Raw genomic sequence first — 16,271 nt, 5'->3', positions numbered from 1 at the left:
CTGCATGGCCGACTAGTAAATTTTTGAATTTATTCTCTGATTGATAGAAAAATATACCATACCTTATTTTTGATCAGTGAATTGACCTCTTTGCAAAATTAATCTTCCAGAACCTACAGAGGATTCAACATTTCAGAGAGTACCACTGATGTGACAATTGAGAACAATCTCTCTCGTGTTATCACTGCGGTGTCTCATGCATTAACCTCGTCCACTTCTCGAGCCCTTATAGTAAGTATTTTTTTTAAACTTTTTGTTCTTGTGTGCTTTATAAATACAGTCCAATTTAAGATAGAGATACAAGGAACTGCAGATGCTGGTTTACAAAAACGACACAAAGTGCTGGGGTAACTTGGTAGGTCAGGCAGCACCTCTGGAGAACATGGATAGGTGATGTTTCGGGTCAGGACCCTTCCTCAGAACCAAAACGTCACCTTTACATGTTCTCCAGAGGTTCTGCATGATCTGCTGAGTTACTCCTGCATTTTCTGCCTTTTATTCCAATTTAAGATAGTTTTGTCAGAAGAACAGAATATATTTTAAACCTGGTTGGTCATTGGGATTTTTGTATGTGAAGTGTAAGGATATAAAGCAACAAAGAAGGTTAATGGTATGTGGTCTTTTATTGCAACATAGTTAGAAAACAAGAGTAATGTAATCATGTGTAATTCGGGCTGATGAGTCCATATATATGGAAGGATATGCTTGCCTTGGAGAGGATGCAGTGATGAAGACTCCCTCGCCTGATTCCTGGGAAAAGGAGAATTGTCCGTTGGGGGGAGATTATGTTTTTGAAGCTGAGTGATATTAGTGAAGAGGACGTGAAGAGACTTCAGTGAAGTCCTCATGGACGAGAGGAGAAAGATTTAATGGGAACCCGAGGGGCAACATATTTGCACATGCTCGAGAGAAAATAATGTCTGTTCAGCCCTGCCATAGCTAATACCAACTAATCCAGGCAGCATTAATCCAGGGAGCTTCTGGCGAGAGCTACACCAGTGCAGAAGGGATCTCTGCACTGGGGCAGATGAGCTCCCCTTGATCTCTGCACCGGGGCAGAATGGAGCCCCTGGTGAGCGCTGCACTGGGGCAGAAGGGAGCTCCCGGCGAGCAATGCACAGCTATGCTGGACTGGGCCCGACCGCCAGCAGAGCGAGGAGAAATGTGCCACGTGTGCGGCGAGCGTATCCCTGGGAGCGTCGTGGCCCATAGACTGTGGACCCGCCCGGAAAGTCCAGCTCGCCTGCCGGAGACCGGGGGCTTGCCCAATAGGCTCGGCTAGCTCACCGCGGCGGTGGACCCACGTCGTAAACTGGAACCTGCCCGGTAGGCTCAGCCCGCACACCGCAGACCCGGGATCGTCCGCCACGGACGGAGGACCCACGCTGCGGACCGGAACCCGCCCAGATGGCCCAGCTCACCTGCTGCAGATTGAGAAACCACGGGAACCCTCCTGGAGGGTGGTAGGCAGACCGGCTGCGGGAGGCAGTGCAGTGCCTTGACGGTGGAGTGGACCACTGGAGGCTCCGTAGCAGCTCGGGACTTGGCTGGGCCGGGCGCTGCACCAAGAGGCCGAGCACGTGGACCAGGCACGGCCTACAATGGTGGAGCAGCGGCGGAGGACACCACGACTAAGCTTGGCATGGCTGATCCTGCAACTAAGTGCTTATGTATAGTGTTACTTGTACTGAACCATATACTAAAATGAATTTCGCTGTACCACAGCACATGTGACAAATAAAATACCATATCATACCGTTCTAGTAAACCTGTTTCAGATCAATGACTTAATTAGTGCTAATCAATTGTTCCTTCACTCAGAGGCTGGTGGGTATCTAGAATGAGCTGCCAGAGAGCTAGTTGAGGCAGGTACTATCACAACATTTAAAATAAATGTGGACAACATGGATAGGAAAGATGTATAAGATCATGAGGATAATAGGTAGAGTAGATGCTCAGTCTTTTACCTTGAGCAAGGGTATCAGGAATCAAAGGACATAGGTTTAAAGGGCGAGCGGAAGGATTTAATAGGAACGTGAGGGGCAACTTTTTCCACACAGAGGGTGGTGGTTAATTGAAACGAGCTGCCAGAGGAGGTAGTTGAGGTAGGTATAACAGCATTTAAAATACACTCAGGCCAGTAGATGGATAGAAAAGGTTTAGTGACATATTGGCCAGGTACAAGCAAATGGAAAGAGCTTGGATGGGGCATCTTGGTTGGAATGGATGAGTTGAGCCGGTGATTCTATGTTTAAAATTATTGAATAGAATATTTAAAATTCTCACATGATACTGATCTCCCCAGAATATTTTTGTGTTAATCATTGATAATCCAGAACAATTATATTCTAAATAGATGGGCGCAGAGAGCGACTGGGCAGGGGGGTCACCCAGCGGCAGGCCTGGTTCGCCACTGCGAGCAGAAGATCGGACTGTTAGGTGAACCTTTGTGACTTTGTCAACGCCAGAAACGTGGCACTCTTGTGTACTGCCCAGGTGAGGTCTGCTGTATGATTTTATCAGGTTGTATGTAAATCAGAGCATCATCAAGGTACACATGACAATAAAGTATCATTGAATGACATAGAACTAGTGTGCGTGGGTGATCAATGGTCTATGTGGACCAAAGTGCCTGTTTCATGCTACAGTGCACTCAGAAAGTATTCAGACCCCTTCACTTTTTCCACATTTTGTTACATTACAGCCTTATTCTAAAATGGATTAAATTCTCTTTTTTTAATCATCAATCTACACACAATACCCCAGAATGATGAAACGAAAACAGGTGTTTAGAACTTTTTGCAAAGTAATTAGAAATAAATAACTGAAATATCACATTTACATAAGTATTCAGACCCTTTACTCAGTACTTCGTTGAGGCACGTTTGGCAGCGATTACAGCCTCAAGTCTTCTTAGGTATGACGCTACAAGCTTGGCACACCTGTATTTGGGTAACTTCTTCCACTCTTCTCTGCAGATCCTCAAGCTCTGTCAGGTTGGATGGGGAGCGTCGATGCACAGCTATTATTCAGGTCCCTCCAGAGATGTCGATCGGTTTTAAGTCTGGGCTCTGGCTGGGACACTCAAGGACATTCACAGACATGTCACAAAGCCACTCCAGCTTTGTCTTGGCTGTGTGCTTAGGGTCGTTGTCCTGTTAGAAGGCGAAACCTCCACCCCAGTCTGAGGTCCAGAACACTCTGGAGCAGGTTTTCATCAAGGATCTCTCTGTTCTTTGTTCCGTTCATCTTTCCCATGATCCTGATTTGTCTCCCAGTTCCTGCCACTGAAAAACATCCCCACAGCATGATGCTGCCACCACTATGCTTCACCGTAGGTATGGTATTGGACAGGTGATGAACGATGCCTGATTTCCTCCAGACATGACGCTTGGCATTCAGGCCAAAGAGTTCAATCTTGGTTTCATCAGACCAGAGTATCTTGGTTCTCATGGTCTGAGAGTTCTTTAGGTGCCTTTTGGCTAACTCCAAGCGGGCTGTCATGTGCCTTTTACTGAGGAGTGGCTTCCGTCTGGCCACTTTACCATAAAGGCCTGATTGGTGGAGTGCTGCAGATATAGTTGTCCTTCTGGAAGGTTCTCCCATCTCCACAGCGGAACTCTGGATCATCAGGTTCTTGGTCACCTCCCAAGGCCTTTCTCCCCGATTGCTCAGTTTGGCCGGGCGGGCAGCTCTGTGTAGAGTCCTGGTGGTTCCAAAGTTCTTCCATTTAAGAATGACGGAGGCCACTGTGCTCTTCGGGACCGGCAATGCTGCAGAAATTGTTTTATAACCTTCCCCAGATCTGTGTCTCGACACAATCCTGTCTCGGAGGTCTATGGACAATTCCTTCATCTTCATGGCTTGGTTTTTGCTCTGACATGCACTGTCAACTGTGGGACCTTATATAGACATGGGTGTGCCTTTCCAAATCATGACCAATCAATTTAATTTACCACTGGTGGACTCCAATCAAGTTGTAGAAACATCTCAAGGATAATCAATGGAAACAGGATGTACCGAAGCTCAATTTTGAATGTCATAGCAAAGGGTCTGAATACTTATGTAAATGTGATATTTCAATTATTTATTTTTAATTACTTTGCACATATTTCTAAACACCTATTTTCGCTTCTTCATTCTGGGGTCATGTGTAGATTGGTGATAAAAAAATGAATTTAATCAATTTTAAAATAAGGCTGTAACGTAACAAAATGTGGAAAAAATGAAGGTCTGAATACTTTCTGAATGCACAGTATTTCTCTAAACTAAACCTGTGGTCCTCCTGTTTTCCTGGAGCAGCTGTCTAGAATCCTGGTTTGAGGAATTTTACTTTTCTGTGACATGGGAAAGATGCTTTGGCAAATAATATTCTAATTTTATCTGTTCATTTTACTCATCATGTAACCAAGCTTTTTTCAACTGGTCATTGTTTTATTTGCAGCTTGGTTGCTGTGAGGTTTTGTGTTTGCTCTCCTTGAACTTCCCTGTGTGTAATTGGAGCATTGGCTGGCACTGTGGATATACGACCAGCAGTTCGCAAGCATCCAGAGTCAATCTCTACAAGAACAGGGGGCGTTCATTCAGGTAAGGGAACAGAATTCACCACCATCACCAGACATCTTGCTGTTCTGTCCTGACAAAGTCCTAATAAATCTTTCTCATTGGTCTGAAGAAGGGTCCCGACCTGAAGTGTTGTCTAAGATACATACAAGTGCTGGAGTAACTCAGCGGGTCAGGCGGCATCTCCAGAGAAAAAGGATAGGTGATGTTTTGGGTCGGGATCCTTCGTCAGTCCCTTAATCTGTTGCCTATCCATTTCCCTTCACATATGTTGCCTGACCCGCCGGGTTCCTCCAGCACTTTGTGTTTTGCTGACGCTTGTGGCATCTGCAGCCTTTTATGTCTACCAATGAATCATTTACTGATTCAAGGTCCATTATTGTTCACAGTATTGCCGCACACATATATTTTAAAATTTCCCCATCTCACTTATTACTATGGTCTCTAGTCTTTGACATTTGCACCCTGGGAAAATGGTTCTGACTGTCTCCACTATCTGTGCCTCTCATAATTTTATAAACCTCATCAAATCTCTCGTCAGCCTTCAACACTCCAGAGAAAACAATTCAAGTTTGTCCAAATGTGTTGGAAGGAACCGCAGAAGCTGGTACATACAGTAGATAGACACAAAGTGCTGAAATAATTCCGCAGGGATAGTCTGAACAAGCGTTCCGACCCGAAATGTCACCTGTTCCTTTTCTCCTGCAATGTTACCTGAGCTGCTGAGTTGCTCCAGCACATTGGGTCTATCTTCAGGTTTGTCCAACCTCTCCTTATAACTAATACTCTCTAACCCCATCAACATCCTGATGAACCTCTTCTGCACTCTCTCAAACCCACCACTTCCTGTAATGTGGTCACCAGAACTGCAGACCAACTACTCCAAATGCCAACCAACCAAAGTTTTTTTTTTTTAAAGCTGCAACATTTAGTCTTCAACTTTTCCACCACTGTGAACAGATACCCATTGTTCACCATCCTGGATCATTCATCATTTTATAAACTCGTATCAAGTCCTCACCCCTTGCCTTATGTTCTGGGAAAACAATCCTACCCTCTCCAATTTAATCTTCTAACGACAATCCCTCGGCCCAGCAACCATATTTGTACATCTTTTCTGGATCCTCTCCAGCGCCTCCACATCCTTTCTATAAGAATGCAACTGGGAATGGACCAATGTTTTAGAAATGTTCAGCATGATTTCTCTGCTTGTGATAAAGCTCTCTCCTATGATTCCTTTGTGATTTATGTCTGTCCATTAACATATTCCTTTACCTCCTTTGTGATGGGAAGTAGATATTCCCCAGGTTCATTACTTTGTGAGAAAATAAATTTAGCCTTATAGCTTTTTGAACTGGATAATCCCTTATTCTGAAACTATGGCCCCATGTCTGAGATACACTTAGTGTATCTCTTGGCATCTGTTCTGTCAGTCTCCATTGGAATTTTAAAAAGAAGCAGAAAAAGTTGGAATCATTCAGCAGGTCAAGCAGCGTCTGTGAAAATAAAGACAGAGTTGGTGTTTTAGGTTGAAGCTTCAGAATTGTATATGTTTCAATAAGATCACCTTTCATTCTTCCACACTCCAATGAGTAGAGCCCCAAACTGCTGAACCTTTATTCATACGTCAACCCCTTCATTCTCGGAACATCGTACACTTTCTCTGCACTGGGTCCATTGCAGACACATCCTTCATTACATATGGAGACCAAAAACTAACATTTCTATTGAAGTGTCCCTCCATTAATACACCATACTCCTTACCAATGTTCCATTAGCCTCGCAATTAACTCATGTTTTCTGTTTTATGACTTACTATCCACCTGCCCCCCTCCTTCCCAACAGTTTATGCTACAACATTTTGCAACCCCACTCCATTGAGATATTAATTAGATGTTTTCATTATTCTTTCCAAAGCAGCTATCCTCACATTGTCCACATTACATCTGCCAGCTTGCCCCCACAATCTCCGTGTCACGATGCAGGTTCTTGCAACCTAGCTATCTTGGCGTGATCGGCAGATGTGTGGCTACAGTCCACTCGGTTCCTTAATCTTAGTCATTGCATAGATTGGATACGGTTGAAGCTTTGGCACTAATTCCTGAGACACCCCACTAGTTACCGACTACCAAAGCCAAAATTGACTTATTTATCCCAACCATCTATTTTTTGTTGGTTAGCCAATTCATGCCTATGTATTAGGCCTAATGCCTTGCAATCCTAACCTTATCCAATAACATATTATATGGAAACATTGAATGTTTTCTGTCACTCCAATCTGTTGTGTTTCCTTCCAAATCGTTGGGTCATTACATCTTTAAACACTTTTTTTCTCATGAAAACAGCTTGTATACTGGTTCACTACTCGTGAAGCTATGCCAAACATGCATATGAGCGTCAAACATAAAACGTCTTAAATGCTTTTTGTGCAACCTGAGTCCTAATTCCCTCCAAATGGAATGGAGGAAGGTTTCGTAGAGTTGAATGCAGACATTTTAAAGAGATCTACCAGTCAACGGAGCTCAAAACCAACTGAGTGAAAGGGGAAATAATATTCTTGTGTAAGAAAGAACTGTAGATGCTGATTTATACTGAGGATAGACAAAAAGTGCTGGAGTAACAGCAGGTCAGGCAGTTTCTCTGGAGAAAAGGAGTAGGTGACGTTTCTGGTCGAGACCCTCCTTCGAACTGAGAGTCAGGGGAGAGAGAAACTGGAGGTATGAAAAGGTGCAGAACAAATCAGAGCCGGCACTAATGACTCAAGGAAGGTGGAACCCACAATGGTCCATTGTTGGCTGTGGACAAGGTGATAATAATGGGCCATTGTGGGCTTCGCTTTTTTCCTGAGTCATCTGTGCTGGCTCTGATTTATTCCGTACCTTTTCATACCTCTAGTTTTCCTCTCCTCAGACTCTCAGTCTGAAGAAGTGTCTCAACCTGAAACGTCACCTATTCCTTTTCTCCAGAGATGTTGTCTGACCCGCTGAGTTACTCCAGCATTTTGTGTCTATCTTTGAAAGAATATTCATGCAGTGCAAGGTTAGTTTGGAGTCCCGTGGTGGTCTTGCCATGTTGTACTGGTTATCAATTAATGCAATATTCCCATGAATATGCTCAATGTAAGTGATAGTAACTATAATACTCACATTCTTGATGCCCACCAGTTAATCCAGTTTCTCATGAACCTAAAAACAGTATTTCTTTCTAAAAAAAAAGTGAAGGCAGTTTGTCAAGTTAACACTGCTATTGTTTGGTTCCTAGTTTATCTCAGAACAGTCCAACCGATGACTCCCGCAAAAGCTGTACTGTGGGGATGGTCAATATGATACTGTCTCTACTTTCTTCGGCCTGGTTTCCTTTGGATCTTTCTTCTCATCAAGATGCTTTAATATTATCTGGGAACTTGCTGGCTGGTAAGTAGAATTATATATTTTTTTAATCCTCGCTGCCGGTCAGTGTACCCATGATTATTCTCTGAGTTACCACAGAATCATAGAGATATGCAACAAAGGAGCAGGCCCTATAGGCTCACCCTACCATGCCGACTGTGGTACCTATCCATGCCTATCCGTTAGCAATAGGCTCTAATCCCCTACCCCTACACCCAACCTCAACGTGGTTCGGGCCTGCCATGATGTGGAGCTCTTCTACCGTCGCCTCTGTCTCCGGGGCTTTTACTTCAGAATAGAGTCCTCACCTCCCAGTGACAACCCCTTTCTCCCATCTCCAAATGTCCCGTCTCGAGACATTTCTCCTCCTCTTGGACCCCCCCCCCCCCCCCCCCGCCAGCCTTTTACCCTCTCTAGGTCTTTGCAGTCTGAAGAAGGATCCCTACCTGAAACATCACCCGTCCATGTTCTCCAGGGATGCGGCCTGACCCATTGAGTTACTCCATCACTTTGCTTTTTTTTTGGCCCTAATCTCATTCTGTCCTTCCTATCCAAGTACAAAAAGCCTTTTAAACATGGTAATTGTTCTACACATTTTTAGTACCTAATCTTCACCGTGATTCACACTAACTAGTAACTCAGTTTACATTTTAGTACTTCATTCAAGTAGCTAATTGCTCATTTAGTCTCGAGGATGCTTGGTAATTACATTTCTGGAATTGTATCTTCAACCTGAACCCTGCGGACAAAAGTTCTGATTGTCCACTGATATTAATCTGGGCATTACTAGGTTTTCAAGAGAGATAGATTTAGCTCTTAGGGCTAAGGGAATCAAGGAATATGGGGAGAAAGCAGGAACAGGGTACTGATTTTGGATGATCAGCCATGATCATACTGAATGGCAGTGCTGGCTCGAAGGGCCGAATGGCCTACTCCTGCACCTATTTACTATGTTTCTATATTTACTCAATACACAACATTCATGCAATATATTCCCGTCCACAGATATTTATAACATCTTTGTATTCTGTATTTATTATACATTTATACATGTCTAAATAATATGATGCATATGTTGTGCTTGTGTTACTGGTCTTGAATTGTATCAGTGATTTGTCTAGTTGGTTGAACTATCAGTTTATGGGAAGTGAACCTTTGGTACTTTTATTCCTTATTCGCTAAATTGATTTCAAATGTACTGAGGATCAATAATTGAATCCCTCTCAACTTAATCTTCTTGTAATTTTTTTAATGTTGTTAGCCATTGCACCGAAATCTTTGAAGAATCCCTGGGCCAATGAAGATGATACCAGTGCGACCACTAAAATTGAAGAGCCATGGCCTGCCTTGGCTGACAGATCGTTGGTCGGGATGGTGGAGCAACTCTTTTCTCATCTGATGAAGATCATCAACATCTGTGCACATGTGATTGATGATGTTACACCTGGCCCAGTACTGAAGGTATGTGGGGTCGGCAGCTGAGAGAGACAGGAATTAAGGCAATACTTCACTCTGTAGGGTGGCAGCATTCCTTGCGTTCAGTGTAATTCCATGCAGGAGGAAGAGGAATAGTGGAAGGAGTGAATAACAATCTAAACAAGCTACATCCAAGCCCACTGTGGCGGTCTGTGGACTCTGCGCAGCACTCATTAAGTTGCCTCAGTGTCACAGAAATGTGGTACAAGCTAGCAATGTTGATATTGAGACACTTCCAATATTGTAATAGAGTGGATTTATGTGGTACAGAGGAGATTGGGGGTAATAGGGATTTTGCAGATAGGTAGTGCAAGGTTGAATTTTACCTACAATCTACTGAATAATGTAAACGGCCTGAGAGATTGGTAGATTTAGGTTTATTATTATTGTAATGTGTACCAGGGTACAGTGAAAAGATTTGTTTTGCATGCTATCCAATCAAATTAAATAATACTATACATAAATACAACCAAGCCAATCACAACAGAGAGTGAAGAATATAGTTCTCAGCATTATGATTGATAATAGGGGGGAAGAAACTTCTTGATGCCTACTTTCAAGCTTCTCTACCTTTTGCCCGACAGGTACAAGAAGGAACAAGTGGGGGTGGGAAAGGTCTTTGATCATGTTAGCTACTTTCCCGAGGCAATTGTGGATTGAGTCAATGGTGGGGAGTTTTGTCTGTGGTGGTGGACTGGGGTATAGCCAGCACTCTGCAATTTCTTGCGGTCTTGGTTAGAGCTGTTCCCAGACCAAGCTGTGATATAAATGGTCTCTTCCTCCTCCTTCTACTCTCCCCCTTCTGAAATAAACAGGTTTATTATCCTTTACAAAATGACAACCTCTCATGCAACTTTCCATTAGGCAGATGCTGAAGTGTGTGGAATTGAACTTTGCCTTCTGAATGCAAGGTAATAAAGCATAAAAGTTGCCTTCTAAAATTGGAGCATTACAAAATCCAGCGGTAATAGATTTGAGTGGGTGAGAACAGTAACCCTTAATTTGATTAACAAGATGATTAGTGCCACAGTTAGAATTGTGCTGAATTCTACTTCCCAGGCAACTCTCCCATCTCTCTCGACTGCACCATCGCTCAGCCCTATCCGGCGCAAGACCAAGGAGAGGGAGTCAGCAGAACAGATGGCTGCACCCATGAGTCCCAAGAAAAGTACCGAGTCCAGTCCAGGTGGGAGAAATTCTTTCCTGTCGCCTGTGTGTCTGCTAACATTCCTTCATACAATAGAACTTCAGAATTGATCTGCCGACAGTCATAAAACACAAAATACATACAACATGAAATTAAAGTGACGAGTGGAAAGGATTTGGGGATGTGCAAAGATTGGGGGGGAAGGGAATCAGTCTACCCCACGACAGAAGGAGAGGTGTTGTACAGTTTGATAGCCACAGGGAAGAAGGATCTCCTGTGGCGTTCTGTACTGGATCTTGGTGGAACCAGTTTGTTGCTGAAGGTAATCTTCAGGTTGACCAGCGTGTCATGGAGGGGGTGAGCTGTATTGTCCAAGATGCTCCGCAGTTTGAGGAATATCCTCCCCTCCAAAGTAAAAAGAGAGAAAAGACTCAAGATGTGCTTTTCTTCAGCTGGGAATAAATATGCAAAAAGTGGCAGTTGCTGGAAATCCGAAACAAACACAAAACATATCAGTCTGAAGAAGGGCCCTGACCCGAAACATCACCTACCCATGTTTTTAAGAGTTGCTGCCTGACCAGCTGAATTAATCTAGAACTTTGCCCTTTTTTGTAAACCAACACCTGCTTCTACACAAAATACTGCAAGTTTTCAGAAGGTCAGTCAGCAGCTGAGGAGAGAGAATGTAGAGAGGCCAATAAACATACAAACCAGCACATCTTTGGGATGTGGGAAGAAACCAATGCGATCACAGAGAAAGTGTGCAAACTCCACACACACAGCACCTAAGGTCAGGATCGAACCCGGTCTCTGACTGAGAGAGTCTGTGACTGTGGGAGAGTCAGAGTCTATCAGCTGTGCCACTAGTTATTGGGCTCGGATTAGAAGAGGTAAGAGAGGAAAAGGGGAGACTTGTGTAAATCATCAGCATTGATCATTTAACCCCAGTGGTCTATTTCTGTCCAAACATTCCTCCATTCTGATGTTTATTTAGACGTCGGCATTGCCTGCCTTCACATCTGCAATTCTTGTAAAACAAAATGCATGTCAAGTGTTTGAGGCATTGGAAATATTTGATACAGTGCTATTTAAGTATGTGGATTAGTTTTATCATCTTTGAATATATAACTTAATCAGAGCATTTCCTCATATCGGGACCAAGGCTAACAGTTCAGTTTCTAAATATCCTAAGTATTTTCACCTTCATCTATAAATTCCCACATAGCCTTGATGTAATCTCTTCTGTGCAAACTCTTTCAGCTGTAACACAACTCTTTTAAGGGTGTTTAATTCTCTTTAAAAGGCAACAATTAAATTCTTACTCGCAGCAGCATAACAGGCCCACAAACAATGCTCATGGATAATGTCTAATCAACAAAACATTTAAGAAATGAATAATGTCACTTTCTGAACATTTCCATCTTTCACGTTGACCTGCTGTTGGTGTTTGAACACTGCACTCTCTTGACAGCCTGGTCTGCATGTTGGGGATTTTTTTATTCTTGCTGGTGTGGACTTTTGGAGAATTGTTTTAAGGGAAGGAAGAGGTTGGGAGGGTTTAGGGAAGAGGAAAGGAGGCGGAACTTGCTGCACTGGGGCCAATTAGTTTAGAGATACAACATGGAGACAGGCCCTTCGGCCAGCCGAGTCCATGCCAACCATTGATCACTCGTTTAGGCTAGTTTAATGTTATCCCACTTTCGCATCCACTTCCTACACACATGGAGCAATTTACAGAGGAGAATCAAGCGACAAACTCGCATGTCTTCGGGATGTGGGAGGAAACCGGAGCATACCAGAGGCAACCCAAGCTGCCGAAGGGAGAACGTGCAAACTTCACATAGATATTATCTGAGGTCAGAATTGAACCAGATTTTCTCGACCACAGTTACCAAGATGATAGCGCCCAACATTTAATATATTTGTGCTCTGAATATCCTGGTATAAATTCATAAGTCACAGGAGCCGAATTAGGTCACTTGGCCTATCAACTGTACTCCGCCATTCAATCATGGCTGATCTAATCTATCTCTATCAACCCCATTCTCCTGCCTTCTCCCCATAACCCCTGACACCCTTACTAATCAAAAATCTGTCAGTCTGCGTCTTAAAAATACACAACGACTTGGCCTCCACAGCCGTTTGTGACAATGAATTCCACAGATTCACCACCCTCTGACTCAGGAAATTCCTCCTCATCTCCTTTCTAAAGGTATATCCTTTTATTTTGAGGTTATAGCCTCTGGTCCTAGACTCTCCCACTAGTAGAAACATCCTCTCTACTACTTTATCTGGGCCTTTCACTATTCGGTAAGTTTCAATAATGTCCCACTTCATCCTTCTAAAAATCCTATCTCAACATGTAACTGAAAATACTGGCTGTTTAATGAATAGTGCTATTCTGATTATTTTGTCATGCTGTCTAATTAATCCCACCTCAATTTTTTTTGATTTCCTATTTACACTAGTTCTTTGTTATCCCATTTTCTCTCATCCACTCCCTACACAATAGGGGCAATTTTATTGGAGCCAATTAACCTACTTAATCTTTGGAGCGAGGGAGGAATCCGGTGCACTCAAACGAAACCCATGTAGTCACAGGGAGAACATGCAAGCTCCACACAGACAGCACCCGTAGTCAGGGTCGAACCTGGGTCTCCAGCACTGTGAGGCAGCAGTTCTACGAACTGCGCCAATTTGCCGGCTTTAGTGTGTTTAAAAACTTTCCTCTGGTTATTTTTTCAATACTCACTGTAAATCTGCATCCACTGGTTCCTGGTCCTTCTACCCATATTAGTGGATGTACTTTTTTTGGAATGTGAACTTTCATATTTTACTGTGATTCCTATGCTTTCTTGCAGCTGCCAGGCCTGCAGATGCTGTGGGCATTGCACCAACTAGCAAGTCCACGTCTCTGGGCAGTTTCTACCACCTGCCTCCATATCTGAAGCTGCACGATGTTCTGAAGGCTACATACGCAAACTACAAGGTACCAGCGCAAAGTGGGCATTTCGCAAATCCAAAGGTGCTACTCTTCCACTCATGGTGATGTTGCACCAATCTAGTGCCCTTTAATTAGAATGAGTAGATGCTGCTGGATTGTCTGTGTTATGTAAGTTATATAAAATTGAGAACCCGGATCTCTAAAACAAAATTGGGATGGGGCAATTTCTGACTTCTGCCGATACTTAACCGTTTAGTTTAGAAATACAGCATGGAAACAGGCCCTTCGGCCCACCAATCTCACACCGAACAGCGACCACCCAAACACTAGTTCTATCCTACACACTAGGGACAATTTACAGAAGCCAGTTAACCTACAAACCTGCACGTCTTTGGTGTGTGGGAGGAAACCGGAGCACCCGGAGAATACCCACGCGGTCACAGAGAGGACGTACGAACTCCGTAAAGGCAGCACCCATAGTCAGGATCGAACCTAGGTCTGTGGCGCTGTGAGGCAGCAACTCTACTGCCACGCCACTGGGCTGCCATTGTGTTTCCTACTTGATGCAGTTACATTGGTTCTACTGGCAATGATTACTGTAAAATAAATGATTTACTCTTATGTGAACTTCATGGAGCTTGCATAAATCAATGCGCTCTGTGAAGATTTGTTAGTAATCTGTGAAAAATAAAACACAATTGTGGGGCCTCATGAAATGATGCAGGGTATAGCCCAGTCCATCATGTCTGTGTGAGGTGTTTGAAAACTCTTGCCAAAAAAAAAAAAAACTGCTGGAGGGGCTCAGTAGATCAGCAACATATGTGGAGGTAGAAGGTCTTGACCTTAAACATTGATCATTCCTCTGCTTCCACCAATGCTTCTTGACTTGTTGAGTTCCTCCAACTGTCTGTTCCAGATCACGGCATTTGCAGTCTCTTTTCTCCGTTTGAAAGCTGGTACCACTTTTTCTCTCTATTGTTATTGGTTTGTTACTTTTTGTTTCCCATTGGTCTAAGCTGTCAAATTTTCCTCCTTTTCAAACTTCATTCAATTCCTTTTCGTTTCGCATCCTTCTCTTCAGATCACTTAATTTGTTAAAAAAAACTGCACTCCTTTCCCCTCCCCCCCCGCATTCCTCCGTTCTTTTCCCAAGTACTGTCAGGCTTTGTGACCTTGGGTCTGTATCCTCAGCTTCCTGAGTTGTTCATCAGTGGAAACTTTTTAGTGACCTATTCAAATGATCTTTCAAATCTCTCAGCATTTGGAGCTCATCAATTAAAATGTCTTCTCTACTGCTTCAGGTTACTCTGGACCTTCAGAACAATAACGAGAAGTTTGGCAGCTTCTTACGGGCAGCATTGGATGTTTTGTCTCAGCTTCTGGAGATTGCAACACTTCCAGACATTGGGAAGGTAAATCGAGAATTTGAAGTGTATTCTTGTGGAACTATTATTAGATCTCACCTCCATAGGTGGCTTGGCTCTGAGCTCCATAAAAGTCTCCAGCGCCATTAAGAAGGCTTAGTTTAGCTTAGAGATACAGTGTGGAAACAGGCCCACTGAGTCCATGCTGACCATGGTCACTCTGTACACTAGTTCTATCCTACACACTAAGGACAATTTACCGAAGCCAATTAACTAGCACGTCTTTGGAAAATGGGGGAGACCGGTGCACCCGGAGAAAACCCACGTGGTCACGGGGAGAATGTCCAAACTCTGTACAGGTAGCACCCATAGTCAGGATCGAACAAGAGACTCTGCCGCTGTGAGGCAGCAGCTCTACTGCTGCATGACTAGGTGCCAAAAAATATCTCCAAGTTGATATCTGAATTGAGAGATTACAACTGTTAGGGAAGAATGAATAGGCTGGAACACTATTCATTCCAACAGTGAACGTTTGGAGATATTAAACATTTTGGTGGGTTTCAGTCACGTAGAAACATGTCAACCTGAAGGCTGACCAAATCTGGGGGCCCATATGGCGAATAATTACTCTCCAATAAGCGATCATAACAAACTTATTTTCCAAGTGTGAAGGGTGGTACCCGGGGCAAATATCAGGAATAGAGAAGCTGGAGGACAAAGGTTGAGTGAAGCTCTACTTGAGCAGAGGCGCCAATATGAAATTGATGGGCGGAATGGCCTGAACACATGTGCATGTAATGAGGTGCTTCTTAGAGTTTTTCCTGGACAAATTCATAGCTGATCTTGGAGTATGGACTTTAGAAGCACTTGAAGTATAGTTTTAACAATTATTTTATTTCTAACACCTAATGTTGCATCTATAAAATCCTTTGCAGTGTGTGGAAGAAATCCTTGGCTATCTGAAGTCTTGTTTCTGCAGGGAACCCATGGCAGCCACAGTCTGCGTACAGCAGGTAAAGAGTCTTCTGTCTTCTTCCCATCTCTGGCCTTTGTCCACCTATCTGCCAATTAAACCCCACCTCACCTGTATCCACCTCTCACTTGCCAGGCTTTGTCCATCACCCCCTCTCTTCCAGCTTTCTACTACCCTACTACAATCAGTCAGAAGAAGGGTCCCGACCTGAATTGTCACTTATCCATGTTCCGCAGAGATGCTCCTTGACCTGCTGAGTTACTCCAGCGCTTCAGGTGTTTCTTTTTCAATACCAGCTGTATTGAAGAAGATGCACAAACAATGTCGTAAATGACAACAATTCTGTGCAAGAGGGCGATGGGCCAAATGCAGGCACAAGGGACTAGCCCAATATACCAACATGGTGGACATGGAC

General features: G+C 43.6%; 1 protein-coding gene across 5 annotated transcripts in view; it reads left to right on the top strand.

Moving 5' to 3' along the window:
• The window catches only part of htt (huntingtin), a 214,299-nt gene that overhangs the window by 100,062 nt on the left and 97,966 nt on the right, over positions 1-16,271 (top strand). For all 5 annotated transcript variants that reach the window (XM_033018340.1, XM_033018344.1, XM_033018343.1 and 2 more), the window contains 8 exons: positions 111-231; positions 4,445-4,587; positions 7,825-7,976; positions 9,214-9,413; positions 10,488-10,614; positions 13,437-13,564; positions 14,821-14,931; positions 15,819-15,896. In XM_033018340.1, the coding sequence (XP_032874231.1) occupies positions 111-231; positions 4,445-4,587; positions 7,825-7,976; positions 9,214-9,413; positions 10,488-10,614; positions 13,437-13,564; positions 14,821-14,931; positions 15,819-15,896 (1,060 nt within the window). The remainder of the gene's footprint in view (positions 1-110; positions 232-4,444; positions 4,588-7,824; positions 7,977-9,213; positions 9,414-10,487; positions 10,615-13,436; positions 13,565-14,820; positions 14,932-15,818; positions 15,897-16,271) is intronic.

This window comes from Amblyraja radiata, chromosome 3, assembly GCF_010909765.2.
Source record: "Amblyraja radiata isolate CabotCenter1 chromosome 3, sAmbRad1.1.pri, whole genome shotgun sequence".
Classification (NCBI taxonomy): Eukaryota; Metazoa; Chordata; class Chondrichthyes; order Rajiformes; family Rajidae; genus Amblyraja; species Amblyraja radiata.
The sequence above is the reverse complement of the archived record's forward strand: the minus strand, read 5'-3'. Positions and strand labels throughout refer to the sequence as shown.